Source organism: Hylobates moloch, unplaced genomic scaffold, assembly GCF_009828535.3.
Source record: "Hylobates moloch isolate HMO894 unplaced genomic scaffold, HMol_V3 SCAFFOLD_3, whole genome shotgun sequence".
Taxonomy (NCBI): Eukaryota; Metazoa; Chordata; class Mammalia; order Primates; family Hylobatidae; genus Hylobates; species Hylobates moloch.
This window is the reverse complement of record NW_026652278.1, coordinates 165,833,391-165,854,758: the sequence shown is the minus strand read 5'-3', so window position 1 is coordinate 165,854,758 and position 21,368 is coordinate 165,833,391. Positions and strand designations below refer to the sequence as shown.

The 21,368-nt window shown below is 39.1% G+C and overlaps 1 protein-coding gene across 2 annotated transcripts in view; it reads right to left on the bottom strand.

Annotated features, from left to right (window-relative positions):
• NEIL3 (nei like DNA glycosylase 3) overlaps positions 1-16,508 on the bottom strand; it is a 56,860-nt gene extending 40,352 nt beyond the window's left edge. The window contains exons 1-2 of one of the 2 annotated variants that reach the window (XM_032148958.2): positions 16,272-16,508; positions 3,809-3,933 (exon numbers count right to left, since the gene is read on the bottom strand). In XM_032148958.2, the coding sequence (XP_032004849.1) occupies positions 3,809-3,933; positions 16,272-16,427 (281 nt within the window). In that variant the 5' untranslated portion in view covers positions 16,428-16,508. The remainder of the gene's footprint in view (positions 1-3,808; positions 3,934-16,271) is intronic. The other variant, XM_058436905.1, reaches the window with a different exon arrangement.
• Positions 16,509-21,368: the final 4,860 nt, after the last annotated feature.

Sequence of the window (21,368 nt, the reverse complement as noted above, 5' to 3'; positions counted from 1 at the left end):
ACAAAAAATGATAAAAGAACATCATTTTATCTGATATTCTTCTGAATGGAGAGTTCAGAAATAGACTCACACATATATGGTCAACTAATTTTCAACAAAGTTGCAAAGAAATTCAAGGGAGAAAGGATAATCTTGTCAACAATAGTGCTGGAAAATACACATGCAACAAGACAAAGTTCAACTCCTGCCTTGTACCATATACAAAAAAGAACTCAAAATAGAACATAATCCTAAACAGAAGAGCTAAGTCTGTAAAACTTCCAGAAGAAAACAATGAAATGTTGATTAATTTGCATTAGGCAGCTATTTTTTAGACTGGTCACAAAAACTATGAATGAACAATGAAAAAAAATTTGATAAATTAGGTTTCATCAAACTTAAAAGTTTTTAATCTTCAAGAGACATGGTTAAGAAAATGAAGAGAAAAGCCACAGATTAGGAGAAAATACTTGCAAAACATGTATCTGATAAATGGCTTACATCTAGAATATGTACAGAATACTATAACTCAATAATACAAAAATATATCCAATAAAAAAGGAAAAAATTAATAGACACATCACCCTATAAAATATACAAACAGGAAATAAGCACATTGCATCAGATATCATTAGTTAGTAGGGAGAAGAAAATTAAAATCATAATGAGATACACTGTACACCTATTAGAATAGCTAAAATTAAAACGACTGACAATACCAGGTGCCGGCAAAGCTGCTGAGTAACTGAAATTCTCATACTCTGCTGGTAAGAATGTAAAATGGTACCACCACTTTTAAGAACAGTTTGGCAATTCCTCTTAAAGTCAAACATATGCTTATCAAATGACTTAGAAATTCTAATCCAATGTATTTATCCAAAAGAAATGAAAATATATGTCCACACATATATGTCATATGCATGTGAATATGCATAACATTTTATTCATAATATTAAAAACTTGAAACAATCCAAATGTCCATCATCTGATGAATGAATTAACAAAATATGGTACATTCATACAATGGGAGACTACTTAGTAAAAGAAAAGAAAGTACCACTGATACTTCAAACAATATGAATGAATCTTAAAGTATTATACAGAGAAAAAGTACACTTCTATTTCTCCTAACATGTTATATGACAGTACAGAAACTATGTTGAAGCTGTAAAACTCTTTTATAAGTAATATATGATGGATTCAATAAAGACATTTCAGCAAACTAAAAAGAATCATTATATTATCTCTTGCATAACTGTTTTTTTAAGGTTCATACTTAAACCCCAATAAATTATAAAATCAATCATGTATAAGGCATTTCTAAAATGGCAAAGCCTCCAAAATATCTCAGATATAGTTTCTGGTCTCTGAGCACATATAACTGCAAAAGCCAGAGTCATGTAAATCACAAACTGAAACAGCAAAGGGTCTTGGAAAAATATACTTCTTTATCTATCTTTTAAATTTTAGTCCAAAATGCAACAGCTATGTCCATTTTAATTAAAATGATAGCTTAAGTGTGAGTGCAGCTGGATGAACATGCATATAAATATCTGCACACACTATACTGGCAATGTGGCAATGTATGCATCCAAAGTTAATGAAGATTTTATCTGGTAGTGGGATTGAGAATGTATTACTCTACACTTATTTTCATTATTTTTCAGTTTTCTCTACTGAGTACTTGTTACATTTATAGCAAAAACTTCAAGTGGCGTTTGTGTTGTTTTAGTTGAAGAGTTACTGGAAAGTGTTCAGAAGTTGTACAGGTATTAATCACACATAACACCATAATAGTGCTCCTAAAATAAATGTATATCAAATAATTTTTAGTATTCCTTGGCACTATCAGGAGCACTTGAATATATCACTTAGTAGGTAGAGAAGTAATCACTCTCTAATTTGTATCTTTCTGATGTGTGGATTTTTACAGGGCAGATTCTTTTAGAGGGCTATGCTTGTATTCTACTTTCATTAACAAATGAATCCCAGGAGATTCAACAGATGAATCCCAGGAGATTCATGGCCCAACCTGTGAGATGCACATACTTTTATGATTAAACTCTGCGGGCAATTTTGCTTGTGAAAAGTTGGGTATCAAGGGAAAACTGTGAGCAACCTTTAAACATGTTCCCTGCTATATGCTCTATCAAATGCAGATGAGCCAGGTGGGTGGGAGGCAGAAGTCAAAAATGAAGACTACATTTCTATTGCAGGTGCACAGACCTGCAACCTCACAAAAAGATCACATGTCTTTGAGAGAGTTATCCATTCCTCTAAGAAGCACAGGTTGGAAATACATTTTTTGAACTCCTGTTACATTGTGAAAGGGGAGCAAATGATTTTAGGTTCAGATTCCAACAGCAGATCTGCCATTGACCTTGAATTGTTACGTCCAATAGTTGTTATGGCTGCAGGAAATTGAAAGGAAGCAAGCCACTGCATTTTTCCCACCCATATACTGACATAGGTACTCTCCAGGGAGGGCACTAGTTCAGTGAGTTTGAAGAAGTGATTGTCCTTGTTTAGAACTTCATGGAACACTTACTGACAGCCCTGTGCTGATAAATGACTTCCCCCTTAGTCAGTCTGGTGGAGAGCACTTGATAAAAACCCCCTCTCGTCTTACAGAAATAAATCTGTACCTAACACCAGAGAATCAATAACATATCAATGTTTTCAACTATCGTGCATAGATCCCATTGTGTACTACTCTATCCAGAGCTACGAGTTTTCAATCACATCAATCTACTACAGCAGCAATGTAACCTGCAATATATCATTACTGCATGAACAACTCGGCATATGCTGACGTTATCAATTCCAGACTAAGAAAAACCATGAAGTGACAATGTTGTCCAAGGACAGCAGCTGCTGACAATGAAAAGAGAACGCCTCAAAGGAAAAGCAATTACATAAACCGTGGATTACTCTAAATATGTGGTAGATGAGATGCAATAAAGAACAATCATATAATATCATCTCTTTGTGACAATTATTCACCTTTGGTTAGCACGGGGTCCAGGAACAGGTCTTTTCTTTCAAGAAAAAGGTGATAACTGTGGTCAGTATCTTTAAACAGCACTAAAACTGATTCGAGGAAGCAGTATCAATTTTTACAGTTGGCAAAAGCTTAGGCTAAACTCAGAAAAGACAGAATGAGATTGGGTAGACATATTAACTCAAAGGCTGCTTTCATTTTCCTGCAAAAATTAAATATGTGATCATGCATCACAATTACATATCTTTTGACTTTTTTATCATTAAGTCAACAAAGGGAGTAGGTTGCTAGTCCTTCTCTGCCAGTATATTAGCCATGAATTTCCATGGGAACTGTGAAACAATGGAGAACCTGTTATTTCTCTGGAAAGTTTTTACATTCTCTAAGTAAATTTCCAAATTCCATTCAAGGCTTCAGAGAAAGCAGGAAGCCAGAAAAATATTTAAAAATCAAGTGATACATTTAAACCAAACTAGGGCCTGTCAGAAATATAAAGTAACCGATGTCACTGAATACAATAAGCATTTGGTAAAAACAAGGAGAGATTTGTGGTATAGGGAGCTTGGGGACTAGCAAAACAGATATGTTGCTCTAATACATCTTGGGAAGCCCTGTAAAATGACTGTCTTCCAAGTAATGATGACATCAGAATTTATTCTTCTGCTGTTTATTGATTTCCATGATAGAATCACAACCTCTCATATTGCAGCCCTCTTAAAAACACAGTACTTCCTATATGATTAAATGTGACACCCGGCAAACTCCATCTAGCCTTCTACGCATCTTTAAACATAGAGAGATAAGATGTATCCTACAGGCTTATCTTACCTTAAAGCTTTTGGTCCAAAGTACATAAAGAGTTCCTTCCCCAAAGTTTCCACGCCACTGTAAACATATCCATTAAACAGGCTCAAGACATTCTGGCCGGAATCATTATTATTCAGTGCAGCAGCCTAGTAGAAAATACATGTACACACATAAGCACACACACACAAACTCTAAGCAAAATTATAATTTCATTCTTAAATGTGTTTATATTACTTCATGCCCAGGTGCATTCCAATGAGAATAATCTCCAACAAGTTATGTAATGTAATCGGCTGTTTACAGACATTTTGTCAAATTACTATGCAGTCATTTCAAGAGAGAGAGGCCAAAAAAATTAAGTGAAAAAAAGTAATTGGTAGACAATCAAAATAAAGTTTCTTCCAGGACCATATAGCTCTGTGCATATGAAAAGAAAGCACAGGAATACAACACGAATGTTTTAAAACTAAAAACTGGAATGTAGGTTCTTCCATTTCCAGAAGTATATAGCCAAGTTCCCTGAAAGAGTGGTCAGATAAAAACAGCTACAAATGACAGATGATAAAATATGATAACAAAATATTTTTAACTGCACCGATGAACTTTTAAGCTAGTATGAAATAATAAAAGGTCAAAAACTAAAAGTGGGAGAGACCCCTGAGAAGTAGTAGGGAGAGCTATGAAACCAGCATCTATCCTAAGGGCACTGATTGAAACTAAGGAATGAGAGCTTCAATTTTCGCATCTTGTGAGGGTGCAGGAGATCAGAGATAAAAACCTGGGGCCCCCTGAGTAAGGGAATCTAATTTGAGACCTGTCCTGTTCCAAGCACAATGTTAAGAATAAAGAAAAAATAAACTCATATTCTCCTTTCCCCAATCAGCCTTGCAAAACCAAACAAAATACATTGTTAGAATGACAACGTATAGGCGGAATCCTATAAGATATTCGAGGAAATTATAAACATGAATTAAATAGAAAACAAAAATATAAAATGTAGGTTCTTCTGTGGGAGAAGAAAAGAAAGGGAGTTTGGTTTAGATTTTAGTAATGCCCTTTTTCTTAAACTGAGCATTATGTATACTGGTGTTTCTTATGTCATTATTTTTTATTATTTATATATGTTTTATAAACATTATTTATTACTCAAAATGTAATAAAAAATGTAAAACTTAAGACATGCATAATTATTATACAAGATAAAATAGGGTACACAGAATTACATCTATGCATTAACTCAGTCTAAGGTAATATCCTCATTTACCTCTAACTTCTTTACTGTTTTTCTCAAGTGGGCCTAAGGATCCTCAGAAGATTCTGAATGAAACCTTGGTGGGCACTGGGAGTGGGGAAATGTCAAGATATAATTATAAAACAGCTTTAGATACAGAGTCTAGAAACAAGTCACAATTTTTCCTCAATTTAGAGTGAAATGATATTGTTCAGTGATTCTCAAACTTTTGGTTTTACAGACATTTGTCATTCTAAATGCTTAAGATGGCATGTCCACTCTATTCTTTATTTCACTAAATTGGTCTTTGTTAAGATACAATCACAGTACTTAGCTCAAAGAGAGATAACAAGGAGATAAAGAAAAAAAAAAAAGAGACAAGACACTATTCTTCCACTAAACCCATAGCTACAGTCAATGCCAGAATTTTCCAACTGCCTAAAGTTCAGGCGACTGGCTTTATATATCCCTCCTTTGTTTAAGAACTGGAGAATCAATCACTGGCTTAGAATGACAGATAAATTAAATGCACAGGAGTAATTAAAAATGACAGCAGGCCGGGCGCAGTGGCTCACGCCTGTAGTCCCAGCACTTTGGGAGGCCAAGGCGGGTGGATCACGAAGTCAGGAGATCGAGACTACGGTGAAACCCCGTCTCTACTAAAAATACAAAAAAAATTGGCCGGGCGTGGTGGTGGGCGCCTGTAGTCCCAGCTACTCGGGAGGCTGAGGCAGGAGAATGGCGTGAACCCGGGAGGTGGAGCTTGCAGCAAGCCGAGATCGCGCCACTGCCTTCTAGCCTGGGCAACAGAGCGAGATTCCGTCTCAAAAAAAAAAAAAAAAAAAGACAGCAGTCACTTCCTGTTCTGCACAAATCACAAAAAAAGAACCTGTTGGAGACTGTAGGTATATGCCGCCATGTCCTCAAAGCTCAGTCTTTGGTTGCCCTTTCTGGGATGAACTCTAGTACCTATCAATAATTATCAAGCACTGGGAAGGCAGGCTTGAGTATTCAGTGAGGAAAAAACACATTTGCCTTGTTTTTATATAAGTCAATCTTTTAGAGCCCTGAATTGAGAAACACCAAGAATCTTGATGCTTTTCTCCCTAACAAGAGACTTTAAGTCACTTAAATACACTTCAGGCCAAGTATAGATTACAACAGTGGGTTTTAAGGTAGGTTTCCATGACAACCAATCAGTATGTAAAAAGTTCTTATAAACTTGCCAGGACACTTTTAAGATGATGATATACAAAGCTGATATAGATCTTTGTCTCAGTATAGATTAGGTTGTACATTTTCAGGATCTCAGATTTAAGTTCTTATTAACATTTTAAACCCTCATTTATAAGTCAATGGTCAGAGCCTTGTTTCCCCACCACTCCAATGTCAACAATCTCTTATCTTTTTCCAATATTCTTTACTAGCAACTTGGTTCAGCCATACCCTGTGAAATCTTCTAGCTTTTCTTACAGCTCCCAGCAGAGGCCAGGTGATGAATGTTACCCCATTTTACACACACACACACACACACACACACACACACCCTTGTCTCTCTCTCATATATAGTAGCGCTCCCTGCTTCTTCGGTAGGAAAGAATTTGCTACTACTGCCACTCCTGTGCTTTAATCTCCTTTACCCCTTTAAGTTTTATAAGTTACATCTGATGCAAAGGCATAAGGATGATACATTAGACTTTAGGGACTTGAGGGGATGGACAGAGGGGCGTGAGGGATAGAAGACTACACATTGGGTATAGTGTGCATTGCCCGGGTGATGGGTGCACCAAAATCTCAGAACTCACCACTAAAGAACTTATCCATGTAACCAGACAGCACCTGTTCCCCCAAAAGCCTACTGTAATTAAAAATAAGAAATTTTAAAAAGTTAAAGCTGAAACTCAACATCTATCATTAGATAGACGAAATTCTGTGTCAGCTGCCACATCACTGTTTCTCACTGCACCTGACTGGCTCTCTTCCCTTCTTCCAAGATGGGAAACCATCTGACTGGCCTGCACTCACTACTTGTCTTCTCCCTACCTGGACCTTCATTCTTCTACTTAGTTCTGACTTTACCAGGTTTTATAATGGCTACTAGCAAAGAGACAGAGAAGCAACCTTGAAACAGACAGTGCTGTCACAACACCTAATAACATAGTACATGAGTCCCAAATGTCTCATGTGAAGTCTGCTCACATCACCAAGTTAACAGCTTTGACAAGAACTTACACCATTTATTTAAAAACTCCAAAAGCCAACATCTGTAACAGTTCATGTTATTCACTTGGCTTTGTCTACAACAAAAGTGGCACATGACATCTGGAAAGATGATCCTTCTCCCCATTAAAAATGGCTGTTTACCTGGATAAACTCATTTTAGAAAAGCTTACTGACCCTCCACTATGTGTCAGGCCTTGTTCTAGATGCTCGGGATGCATCCATAAATAAAACAACTAAAACCAGCTGCCCTCATGGAGTTTATGTTCTAGCAAAGAAAAAGAGTAGGCAATAAACACAGTAACACAGTATGCTAGAACATTCGGGAAAGAGATGGAGATGAAAAGGAGAGATCAAGATTGGGGGAGGGTGCAACAGGTTGCAATTTTAAAGGAGCAGTCATAATTTCATCAAGGAATTGAAATTTGGGCAAGTTTTAAATAAGTGAGCCATGATCCAGGCAAAAGGAATGACAAAGCAAAGGCCCTGCTATGCCACGCCCAGAGAACAAGAGGAAGAGTAGTAGATAGATTTTCTGATTTTACTCTATCAGTTCTGAAAACTGCCAATTTCCTGGGGAAGTTTTCTACTCCATGAAGACAACTGCCCCATTATCAAAATGCCCAAATCTAATTCAGCAGTAGTGCCCCATTGAGTTTTGTTGTAATTGGCAAACCAAAATACTTACAAAAATAATAAGTGTAAAATTTTTTGTACCATTTAACCTCAAACCACCATATGACATACATTTCAGGTGAGATCAACTGAAAAAACAAACAGGAAAAAACTGACAAAAGTAAGGGTTCTTAATGGAAACCTGAACTTCTTTTTACCCCAATATTAAAATGCTTAGGACTCCTAATAATATTTATTAGGAAGAGACTCAAAACTAGCCATCCTGATTTCTACCAGAGATTTTCCCCCAGGGAACTCCTATGTGGTAAATGAGCCTATAAGATCCTGCCTCAAGACTCTATAGAACCTACACTGTGGGGAATATAGTTCCATGTACAATTTATGAAAAGGACGGCTGAAACATCCCTCATAACCAATGCTGAGGGATAGGCTTTTTTCAAAAAAGTTTTTATTATTTCCAGGATTTACGCCTCAAGGCATCAGAGGTTATCCTGGAACAGACATCTATATCTGCAAATCTACTGTCATCTATCAGAGATTTTAGCAACTTCTAACCATGGTGGCCAGGCATGGTGGCTCATGCCTGTAATTCCAGCACTTTGGGAGGCCGAGGCAGGCGGATCACCTGAGGTCAGGAGTTTGAGACCAGACTGACCAACATGATGAAAACTCTACTAAAAACACAAAAAGTAACCGGGTCTGGTGGTGCATGCCTGTAATCCCAGCTATTTGGGAGGCTGAGGCAGGAGAATCGCTTGAACCCAGGAGGTGGAGGCTGCAGTGAGCTGACCTCTCAACAGCACTGCAGCCTGGGTGACAGAGCAAGACTCCATCTCAAAAAAAAAAAAAAAAAAAAGAAAGTTTTCTAACTGTGGAAAATGATGTGGCCATTTAGCAAAACAAAGTTTTGGTGGCTAGTGCTTCAAACCTTATGGTTACCGTGCCACTTATTAACAAGAAAAAAGGTAATATGTTCCCTTGTAAATAAATTCTGTTGTGAAAGGAAAAGGAGTCAAAAATGCAAAGTCCCCAATATACTTAAAATGCATGAGACCATTATATATCTTCACATGGCTGTCAATGGACATTGAAATACGTTGTCCTAGCTGACAGAGCCTCAAAGAGAACCTCCAACTAAAGTCTTAAAGGTGTAATACATGTCTTATTTGCTCTACTGGTGTTTTACCCTATTCTCTGCAATTAAAAACAACATACAATATGATCTTTAAAAAATGAAAACTCTGAAATTACCAATGTTGAAAAAAGATGTTTATCGCCTGATGAATGTTAATATTGTAACATACATGTTGACAGAAGAGCAAGTAAAGGAATTCACAGGTAGATATTAACTTAGAGAAAAACATTAACCTAAAAATATCAAATGACTTCAGTGCAGCAGAAACTCTTCTAGCTACAGATGCTATATGACCTTGGCTTGAATATGTTTAAGAATTCCTTTTTTAATACCCCATGGTACTCGGCTATTAAAATAAAACGTTAGTAAAACCTCTTCCTTGCTCACATATATAGTTTGTAATTCTCTCTGGGCCTAGGGTTTCCCCGCCTGGACAGTAGGATAATCTTGAGGCTTTCTACCTGCCAAATTTCGCATGGTATTTTCTAAACCACTGTCATAGTACTTACTATACTGACTTATTATTTGTCTGTGACTTGCATTTCTTCCCTGTCTATAAGCTCTCTGGGGACAGTAACAAGTTTAGCTAATATCCTTGATGGCTTTACACAATGCCTGAGGTTCAGTGAACATTTGGGGGATTAAATAGATGCCTCCTCCTTTAGCTCTGAAAACCAAGTGTGGTTTTAAAATATACATTCACTGCTTCCCCTCCCACCATCCCCATCCTGCTTGACTTTTCCCAAAATATCTTGGCAAAATCTTCTACTCTACCATCTACTTAGTAATCTCCTTTTAAAATTCATTAACATCCCAATATCTTATTTTCTAATTACCTGTCATGGAGTGAGATTTAAACACAGGAGGACCAAATTCTCATGACTACTAAAAGCTACAATGGAAGTAAAATACTCTACTTACCAAAATTTCCCATAAAATTAAATGAACCATATGGGAAGGTTTAGGGAGGAGTTCCTCTGTGTTTAGCAACCAGTCCTAGAATGCCTGGTTTTTATTTGACATGTTTACTTAGCATTTAAAGTGTTGCTCTAAAAAGATCTAATCCAATACAGTAGTTCTCCCTTATCCAAGGTTTCACTTTCTGTAGTTTCAGTTACTCGTGGTACAGTACCATAAGATATTTTAAGACAGAGAGAGATACCACATTAACTTTTATTACAGTATAATGTTATAACTGTTCTATTATTAGTTATTGCTATTAATCTCCTACTGTACCTAATTTATAAATTAAACTATCATAGGTTGTATGTATAGGAAAAAAGATAGCATATATAGGGTTTGATACTATCCATGGTTTCTGGCATTCACTGGGTGTCTTCGAATGCACCTTCTGTGGATAGGTGGTACTACTGTGCTTAATTTTGGTTTTGAAATGACACATCAAGATTTTGTTATTCAGTTGTCTATCATGCAGATGGTTTACCCAAGTCAGCGGATTCCTGGTACTCTATCATTTCTAAAATAATCAGCTCTGGATAATATACTTGGGATAAAATAAAATTTTCAACTTACGATTGGCCATTGCAAACACCTGCATATATCTTTCACTGTTCTTTTAAAACTCCATCTTAAGGCAAAATTCTGGTATGCCGGTAATGGTTTGCTCTACTTGTTTTAAGAGCTATTGTGTACAAACTGGGCAAGCTTTTGCAATAAACCTAAGATTTATAAGATATTCACTTGTCCTACCATAAAACCTAGGGTTATCACTTCTTTCTACAAGCTTTTGCTGCCCAAATTCAAAAACTAATTTCCATAAGCCTGTTATCTTTGCTATGACTATACACAATTGTCCAATATACACTTGACTTTCTCATGTTGACCCTTATAATCCATTACTGTATTATTTGAACATTTCATCCTTTTTATTTTTTCCTGAAATAAAGATGAAAATCTCCTTTGACACAATTTTAAGTATGATTGAGAAGGGTTCACCTTCCTATTTTCAAGTGGCTTAATAATGTGAAATCTTCAAAACAACATATATTTTCAGAGACAGCACATGATTTATTCTGCTGATTATCATTTATCCTGCCTATCCATGGGTGGACAAGGAAGATAAACTTTTCAGAGCAGAATAAGACTTTTCCATAGATAAACGTTTCAACTCTAGTGCACTTAAGTATTTTCCCTATAGAGAAGAAAATACCATATTTACTTTCATACTCTCTCCTCTTTTCCTCACACACTTTCCCCCCCAATACAACACTTTTTTTTTTTTTTGAGATGGAGTCTCGCTCTGTTGCTCAGGCTGGAGTGCAGTGGCGCAATCTCAGCTCACTGCAAGCTCCACCTCCTGGGTTCACACCATTCTCCTGCCTCAGTCTCCCGAGTAGCTGGGACTACAGGCGCCCACCACCATGCCCGGCCAATTTTTTGTATTTTTAGTAGATACAGGGTTTCACCGTGTTAGCCAGGATGGTCTCAATCTCCTGACCTCGTGATCCGCCTGCCTGGGCTTCCCAAGGCGTAAGCCTCTGAGCCCAGCCTACAACACTTTTTAATCAGAGATCACTTATATACCAATCGAAGTCATCAAAGAATATAATTCTAAAGTGATTTCTAAACACCGAAATAGAGGTCTTCAGGCCCATTCATCAAAAACATATTCTACAATTTTCTAAGTGCAAGACCTTCAAGCACCTACTCAGACACTAAAGACTTTGTACCTTATCTGAAGGCACCAAATGATTACAAACCCTTCATAAAAATAGGGTGTTCCTCAGATAAATGGGTCTGGTGAGAAAGCTCTGATCCAGAAGAAAAAGGAACAATTCCCAGGGTGTTTATTTTGCTAGGCACTAAGCTAAGAATTTTATATGCTGCTTAATTTAATCCTGACCAAATAAGCTAAGATGTGACAATAAGCATCTCCAGACGAGGAAGTAACAAAGAAATGGGAATTCAAAATCAAGATGATCAGATGTTCTTTTCTCTACAGCATACCGAATATGTTCATCTTGGATAAAAAGTTACAATGGCCATGGAAAATCACCTCCCCTTTTTCCTCCTTTGTAAGAATGTTTCTGTTCTCTGTTATCCCTTGTTTCATGATTCCATAGGATTCTGGATACCGATAATGATGATCTTGAGTCATTAAGGAGAAATCATTATCAGTACCCATTTAAGAAGGTAAGGAAGTATATAATGCATGTTCTCTAAATTATTTAGAAATCCCCTTCAGATGCTTAAAGAAATGAGCCTCATTTTGCTGGAAAATGAATCTCTGTAGATTAGCTCATTTCTTTAAATAATGGCAATAAAATGAGCCACGATTTTTTTTCCCCACTTTGAAGAAGGAAAATTTACTACATGGTTTATATTCTGGTAGTAGGAATTTCATATAACATGCATAACAAAATATACACATTCTCATAGTGAAAGATTCCAAATGGAATTTATTTCTAAATCTTTAATCATTTTGCACTATTCAAAACCTTGCTCTTCTCCATCCATTCAACTTTTATTAAATGTCTCCTCAGTTCCTGACACTGTGAAGCACATATAAAGAGAAATAGCTGGCATATTAAATACATGTATCAAATTTAAGGAGTGATGGAAATAATCAGACCATGTTTCAAATAAAATGCTTATAAACTGTTTCATATCCTGTTTTGTGAGATTGAAAACACATGCAGATTAAATATGATTTCACTAAAATATTGTATCCACCCAACAATTAAAATCAAAGGACTGACTCTTCAAAGCTCATTAACCAGATATGTTCATTTATATTCCAATATTGTTTCTTACTATAAGTTTCCACAATCTCCAGCAGAGTTTTATGCAATTTGCTTACACTGTTGCACAATTTTATGCTGACAAGACAGTGGATCACAACTCAGAAAAATAATATAGTATATCCATGACTAGCAGATGCTGGGATCTTCTATGGCTAGGTTTTCTCAAAATGAGGATCAGCTGTCACAGGGAGACATGCATTCAAGTGTGTTCTCTAGAAACTTTATACTGGAACAAAGAGGAATGCTATATGACAGAGTAACAGTTCATTATGGCAATAGCTACTGAAGTAGTGTTTTTTGGTTTGTTTTTTGGTATGATTATCTGAGGTTTAAATATTTTATTTTTAATGCCCATTAAATATTTCTTTAGCTCTCATTAGTAACTTTTTCCATGTTTACTGCACTGTAAAGAATGCAGTATGCAGTTATTAAATTATTTTTAAATGCTGCCTTGTGAAAACTAATCATTTCAAGCCAGTAGCAGAAACATTTAAATAGCTTTAACTCTTTGGCATAAATGCCTAGGAGACATGGGATCATCTGTTACAGTAATGATCTTGCCAGAGGTTTGTGACAACCTACCATGTTTTAATGAAATTTACTATGGATCCCTCTAAAATGCAAAAGACTCTTCATGTTTACAAAAGGTTATGTTTTTTTTTTTTTCAGATCAAAGGCCCAGAAAATGAAGCCATAGTAAATTATTTAGAAGTTTACCAACAGCCTCAAAGTATGTATTCCTTCCATATTGATTTCAAAATCCAGTGTCCATAGAACCAGATTCCTGATCCTAACCACAAAGACCTATTCCAATTTTTAATGCCTCTTTCTATCAAGGTATCAAAAATAATACCTTTAAATGCCAGGCTTTTTATGTGTGGGGTATAACTTACTGAGTATTGCTGCTAAGTGATGTTAATAATTGCCTAACCATTACTGAAGCATTTGTATTATATTATCAGGCTGCACTCTTTTGTGCAATCCAAACATGGCCATAGAAGCTGTTAGAAGAGAATTACCAGAATAGATATAAGAGAATTGACTCAACTGAACAAAACTAAAAATGGTGGTAGACACAGCCAAAAATCCAAGGTTGCACTTTTCTATTTAATAAATAACCACTACTACATGCTGAGCATTATGGTGTTCCTACCACTGTATGCTAAAAAAGCAATAAAGATCCTACTGAATCTTTTATGGCTGAGAGGAGCTATGGCATGGTTAAGATGGTAGTCTTTGGAGTTTTAAAGAAAAATCAAACCCTGGTTTAGCCCCTTACTAGCCATGTGATCTTGGGCAAACTTATTTAAACTCACTCTGAGCCTCATATGCCTCATCTGTAGAATCAGGTTAATCCTTTATCATAGGGTTATCCTTTTTCATGACTGAATGAAATGTAAAAGCATCTCATGCCCTACCATCAGAGATAATCACAACAATACTTAAAAGGAAATGTTTAAGCTATTTTTCCTAAATACCAATGAGGTGATATTTATTTAAAACATTAGGTCAGACTCTCACAGCAGAAAGCATATCCTACTCATCTTTGTATCCGCAGGAGCTAGCATATAACACAAAATACGTTGTGGTTGAGTGATGTAAATGATGATATCCCTAAGTATATTCATGTCATATCCATTGCTTAGCCCTCCCATCTTTAGTTCTAAAATAGTGATTCTCTTGTCTTCATCTCCACCACCAACACTTGACCCCAAATTTGTCACCTGGATTTCTGCAGTCGTCTCCTAAATGAGAGGGCAGTGCCTGCTCTGGCTTTCTTTCAGTCTTTTCCTTTTCCAATCCCTGAGCTGCATAGCTTCTACTCACCCTGCAAACCTCAGCTTTTTTTGTGTGTGTGTGTGAGACAGAGTTTTGCTCTTGTTGCCCAGGCTAGAGTGCAATAACGCGATCTCAGCTCACTGCAACCTCCACCTCCTGGGTTCAAGCGATTATTCTGACTCAGTGCGATCTCAGCTCACTGCAACCTCCACCTCCTGGGTTCAAGCGATTATCTTGACTCAGCCTCCCGAGTAGCTGGGATTACAGGCATGCACCACCACGCCTGGCTAATTTTTTATTTTTGTAGAGATGGAGTTTCTCCACATTGGTCAGGCTGGTCTTGAACTCCCAACCTCAGGTGATCTGCCCACCTCGGCCTCCCAAAGTGCTGGGATTACAGGCGTGAGCCACCACACCCGGCCCACACCTCAGCTTGGCTACTTCCCTGGGGAAGCCTTCCCTGATCTTCCTACAATTCCTTAAAGAACCATGTTATCTCTCCTTCACAGAACTTATTAATTTATATTTCTTTAGGCGATTATTTAATGAATGTCTTTGTATCTTCCCAACTAAAGTATAGGCTCCAAAAGAGGAAGTATTTGTTTTTGCTCCCTAGGTGCCTTGAGTATTCAAAATTTTGTTGAATGAGTAATTTTCATAAATATTAATATTCTTAAGAAACCATCTAAAATCCATCTCTGTGGTACCCTGAAAGTACCCTGAAATGATTTTAGAAACACTATAACAATAATAAAAAAATAGGTACAGAGTACTTACTAGCATATCAAATCAAAATAAACAAAAGGGCAACTGGAAGGAGATGTAAAACTTATTCTTTTTTCCCAAGTTTGAAAATATATTTTCTTAGACTTAGAACCTCATTTCTTTCAAGTTGTAAGCATATGCTAATTTCATAGCAGGCAACTTTTTCTTCTAGGACCAAAGGCTGTGAGGAAGCTTTGCAGAAGAAATTGAAATACAGTACAATATTGCACGTAGGCATGAAATACAATCATCCACACATCTAAAGGGCTTTTAAAACATGATGCCTTAATCAGAATATTTTTAGTACAAGTTCTGGCCAAATGAATACCACATCGTCTGCAATGAATGCCTGAGTGGCAAAAAGCTGTGCTAGTCTACTTTAAAAAGAAATGAATTCACTTAAGGGAACCAGAACTGGGTTTCATTGCCCCTTAAATAGATGGCAATATGAAGTTGAGTGAGAAGTTAGTGCTAAATTTTCTACGTGTAGTTTCAGAATTATATACTAGTTGTGATATACTTACCAATTGCAGATTAGGCAAGCAAGCAAGTAGAATTTTATGCTAAAAGCTTAAAATGGGACGAAAAAAACATATCAGAGGTAGCAGAGATTTGATAACATCAACAGTAAAAAATGCAGCTGTAGACATGGGAAACCATGTGGGTATCATAAGGAAGTTAAGTAAGCTGACTCGGATAAAACACCTTCACTGGATTCCCCTAGGGCATCTGGCTCAGGCAGCTAGAGCCCAGAACGCTAGCCCTCCTCTCCTGCGCAGGCGCGCTAGGACCGACTTCTGCCTACAGTAAAGTGACGATAAACTTTGTGAAAGGTAGGACCCCAGGAAACCTGGGCCAGAGCAAAGAGATGACACTTTAAATCCTGGAACCCTGATGGGGTCTTTATTCCATTTCCCCCTGCTGACTGCATGGCCTGTTAGAGGAGTAGCTCACCTGCGGGGAGACCACAGCTGTGGAGGCTGCGAGCCGCAAGGCGCGGCCCTGCAGGCTCCGCAGAGCGCTTCCCCGCATGCCGGTCACCGCCTGGCCCGGAAGCACCCGCGCGCGAATCTTCTCTCCATTCAGAGTACAGCCTGGTCCTTCCACCATCTCTGTGGCCGGCACTGTGGCCCACTGGTTGCAGGGCCTGGTGAGAATACCGCCGTGCAACTCAACCTCTGCGTAGGCACTGACTGCACGCAGAGGAAATTCAAATCTCGCGCGCGTCTGGCCCCGCCCAGGCCCCGCCCAAACAGCACCCTAGCTGTTGAGGGCGCTCCCTTCGGCGCATGCGCTGTGGTTCACCCCCGCCCTAGGTCTTGCTGTGGGTTTATTAAGAAAACGCAAACGCGCATGGGGCGAGGGGGTGGTGGAGGACGACTAACTAGGCTGAACTGTAAAAGCAGAAGAAATCGGGACTTGGAAAGCTCTGAATGTATTTTCCTTGCGTTAAAGTTTTGCCCTTGTCTTTGAGCTACTTAGTATACACACATTTTGTGTTCTGGTCCTCTTAATCTGTCCTTGTCTGTGACAGGACACATATGTCACAGACGATCTTGTTTTTGGCTCTGTTTTTGGTATGCTATATTTGGACGTGAGTGGGATAAGAGAAACGAAGAAGAGGGTTTTTGGAACAAACAGCAGAATATATTCTAGTGTCTATATTTAAAAACTCCATTATTAGATAGTTAAGTGAGCCCTACCCAAGTCCACGCATCCATTTTGTAAGGGGACACCCCAAGATGAAAGCTATATAAAATTGCTTTGTTAAAGGTAGAGCGTTATATAAATTTGAGGGTAATGCGTAGCTTTTCAAATTTACCGACAACTCTAACCAAAGATTCATATCTACATATAAATCTATGAAGTTTATGACTCCATATAGTTTTGTAAATTATAAAGTGTATTCTTTTTTGAAAACTGAAATACAACACATTAAAACAGAATGTCAATTTCTAAGTGATTTCATAAGCATAGCACTGCACTGCAGTTAAACCAGGAGAGCATATACACAGGTGGTTGCTGACTTAGGATGGCTCAGCGTAACAGTGTTTTGACTGTATGATGGTTCAAAAGTGACACACACCCAGTAGAAACTGTACTTTGAGTACTCATACAGCCATTCTGTTTTTAATTTTCAGTACAGTAGTCAATAAATTATTCAACACTTTATTATAAAATATGCTTTGTGTTAGGTGATTTTTCCCAACTATAGGCTAATGTAAGTGTTCTGAGCACATTTATGGAGGGCCTCATGAAGCTGTGATGTTTGGTAGGTTAGGTGTATTAAAGGCATTTCATGTACCAGGAAAGGTTTGCAGTGTTTTGCAAATATTGACTCTTTTTAATTTATTTTTGTTTTTTTAGAGACAAGGTCTCACTTTGCCACCTAGGCTGAAGTGCAGTGACGCAATCATATTTCACTGCAGCCTTGAACTCCTGGGCTCAAGTGATCCTCCTACCTCAGCTTCCTGAGCTGCTGGGACTAAAGGCACTAGCCACCATGCCTTGCTAATTTAAAATATATATATATATGTGTGTGTATATATATATATATATTTTAGAGATAGGGTCTTGGTATATTGCCCAGGCTGGTCTTGAACTCCTGGACTCAAGTGATCCTCCTGCCTTGGCCTGCCAAAGTCCTGGGATTATAGGCATGAATCATGCCACATGGCGCAAATAGTGGCTCTTAGTCCTCACAGTAGCCTTCTGAGGTTGGAACTATTATTGTAATCCTCATTTTACAAATGAAAGCTCTGAGGCATGGAGCAGTGAAACCACTTTCTCAAGGTTACAGAGTTAGGATTCAACCAGGCAAGCTGTAGTCTTAGCCAAATATTTTCAGCAACATCAATTATGTGACACTGGCGCTCAACCAGATATGTTTAGCAACAACCTTAAAAAAAGAGGTTTAAAGGAAAAGAAAACATTTTAGTCAGCCTTATATGGGAACTAACGACAATCCAAAAGTCTTATTTTAGCATATTATGTTTTCACATATTTTAGGTAGCAAAACTTTGTTTATATCCTTCTTACAGTGTCTGTGGGCAGATTTTTAACTGGAGTGACGAAAGTATAGCATGGGGGAAATGTCTTTAATTTTGGTGCTTTACATAAATTACCTGAATATATTTAAAAGGTACAGAGATAGCATCCATCCTCTCTCAGCACCCTCTTAATTTGAGCTTTGAAGTGAGGAAACCTCATTAGCAAGCATTATATGCAGGTGTTTTCAGTGGTATTTAGTAAAGAGGCTCCAGTTTCTAAACATTAAGAGAAACTTTAACATTCAACTATCAGAAGAATAATAAAATGCACAGCAACAGAAACCATTTTGACACTTTTATTGTTTGGAGCATACGCCAAATGTTGGGACTTTGCAAATCAGTTTTTTTGTTACATAGTGAAAGCTGGAAGTGCCCAGGTGACAGTTTCCTGCCTACAAAGTAAAAACCTAAATTGCAAAATCAACCGTGCCCTCCTGATACAGGACACTGGTCTGACATACTTAGCCTTTTCATAGTGTTGTGAAATCTATGATTGCAGTGTTTAAGTCTAGCTTTCTTTGCCAAATTCTTGGTGGAAGAGATGTTTTCAATTTTTAAAAACTCAAACATATTAAGAAAAACAGCTTCTGAGCATGAGCCTTAATTTTGGAAAAAATAATAACTAAATAGTGACTAAATACAAAATAATTTCTTTTTGAGGCGTTCTTTCCATGCAAGAGAATGGGAGAATTAATTTCTTTGCTATTTTAAAATAGGAAAGCAAGTTATCACCCGTTAATATTTTGGAGCAACATTCTTCCTCAGTTGCAGCCACGAGAGAGTGTATTCAAGTTGAGGCATGAAATCCACCATTTACAATAATCCAAAAACGATTATTGTACAACTAATATGTTCCAGGAAGAGGGTTAAACTCTTCAAAACATAATGGTCAGAGATCTAAGCCACTCACAGCCTAGTGCAGGCAAAAGAGGAAACCCACACTAGCTCTCTAATTGACGTAACGTGCTCAGAGCGTACATGAGAAAGAGACCTAGATTCTCAGACATCTAAGCTGGCTCCTAAAGAGAAGTAAGTAAAAATTCATCAGATGAAGAATAGAAGGTGTTTTCTAGGTGGATGGAGGAAAAGATATTTACAAAGCCAGGAGGTGTGAGGGAACCTCATATTCAGGGGAACCGCAAGAATATATGGAGGACGAGAGTGTGTCTGGAATTGGGTTCTTGGTCTCACTGACTTCAAGAATGAAGCCGCCGACACTCGCGGTGAGTGTTATAGGTCTTAAGGCAGCGCGTCTGGAGTTGTTCGTTCCTCCCGGTGGGCTCGTGGTCTCGCTAGCTTCAGGAGTGAAGCTGTAGACCTTCGCGGTGAGTGTTACAGCTCATAAAAGCAGTGTGGACCCAAAGAGTGAGCAGCAGCGATTTATTGCAAACAGCTAAAGAACAAAGCTTCCATAGTGTGGAAGGGGACCCAAGCAGCTTGCCACTGCTGGATCGGGCTGGGCTGTTAGGTAACAGGGGTACCTTAATGGCGCCGGTTCCGGGTTCTTCTCCCCTCCTTGACCGGGCACTGTCCAAACCCGCCAAAGGAGGGCCAATCAGAAAGAAGCATCTCCCACCTTCCCTTGGGCCCGCCCCACGTAGGCCCAAGGTATGTAAAACCCAGCACACCAGCAGCTCTCTCTCTTCTCTTCTCCTCTCTTCTCTTCCTTCTCTGCTCGATACCTCCAATAAAGATCTCTTGACCGCGACCGGTGTAGTTTCGTCTCCGCCCGGCCCCTTTCACTGGCAGCCTGCTTTTATTCTATCTGGCCCCACTCACATCCTGCTGATTGGTAGAGCCGAGTGGTCTGTTTTGACAGGGCGCTGATTGGTGTATTTACAACCCCTGAGCTAGACATAAAGGTTCTCCACCTCCCCACCAGACTCAGAAGCCCAGCTGGCTTCACCCAACGGATCCCGTACTGGGGCTGCAGGTGGAGCTGCCTGCCAGTCCCACACCCTGCACCCGCACTCCTCAGCCCTTGGGTGGTCGATGGGACTAGGTGCTGTGGAGCAGGAGGTGGCGCTCGTCAGGGAGGCTCGGGCTACACAGGAGCCCACGGAGGCGGGGGAAGGCTCAGGCATGGCGGGCTGCAAGTCCCGAGCCCTACCCTGAGGGAAGGCAGCTAAGGCCCGGCGAGAAATCGAGCGCAGCGCCAGTGAGCTAGCACTGCTGGGGGACCCAGTACACCCTCCGCAGCCGCTGGCCCGGGTGCTAAGTCCCTCATTGCCCGGGGCCGGCAGGGCCCGCCGGCTGCTCGGAGTGCAGGGCCCGCCAAGCCCACGCCCAACCGGAACTCTAGCTGACCTGCAGGCGCCTCGTGCAGCCGCATTTCCCGCTGGCGCCTCTCCCTCCACACCTCCCTGCAAGCTGAGGGAGCCGGCTCCCGGTTCCCGGCTCCCGCCTTGGCCAGCCCAGAAAGGGGCTCCCACAGTGCAGTGGTGGGCTGAAGGGCTCCTCAAGTGCCTCCAAAGTGGGAGCCCAGGCAGAGGAGGTGCCGAGAGCGAGCGAGGGCTGTGAGGACTGCCAACACGCTGTCACCTCTCAAGAGGATGGAAAGAGAGGGCAGCCAGAAAAATCAGCAAGACAGAGAAATAACCAAGAGAAATGAGCAAAGCCTGATTGTGAGTAATCTATTATGATATATTAATAAATGTGAATATTGTTTTGAAAATAATAGGCAACAAATAATTTTATGCAGGGAAGTGACATGATTGGATTTGCTTTTTAAAAAGATCATTAGAACAGGATAAAGCAATGGGTCTCAGCCAGAAGCAATATGGCCCGTCAGATGACATTTGGTCACAACTAGGGGAAGGGGATGTGCTACTGATGTCTAAGGAGCACATGGCAGGGATGCTGCTAAATATCTTACAATGCAGAGGACAAGTCACTGTAACAAGGAATTATCCAGGCAAACATGTCAATTGTGCCAAGGTTGAGAAACCGGGGGATGGTGGACAGAACAATGGCCTCCAAAAATTGTTCAAGTCCTAATTTC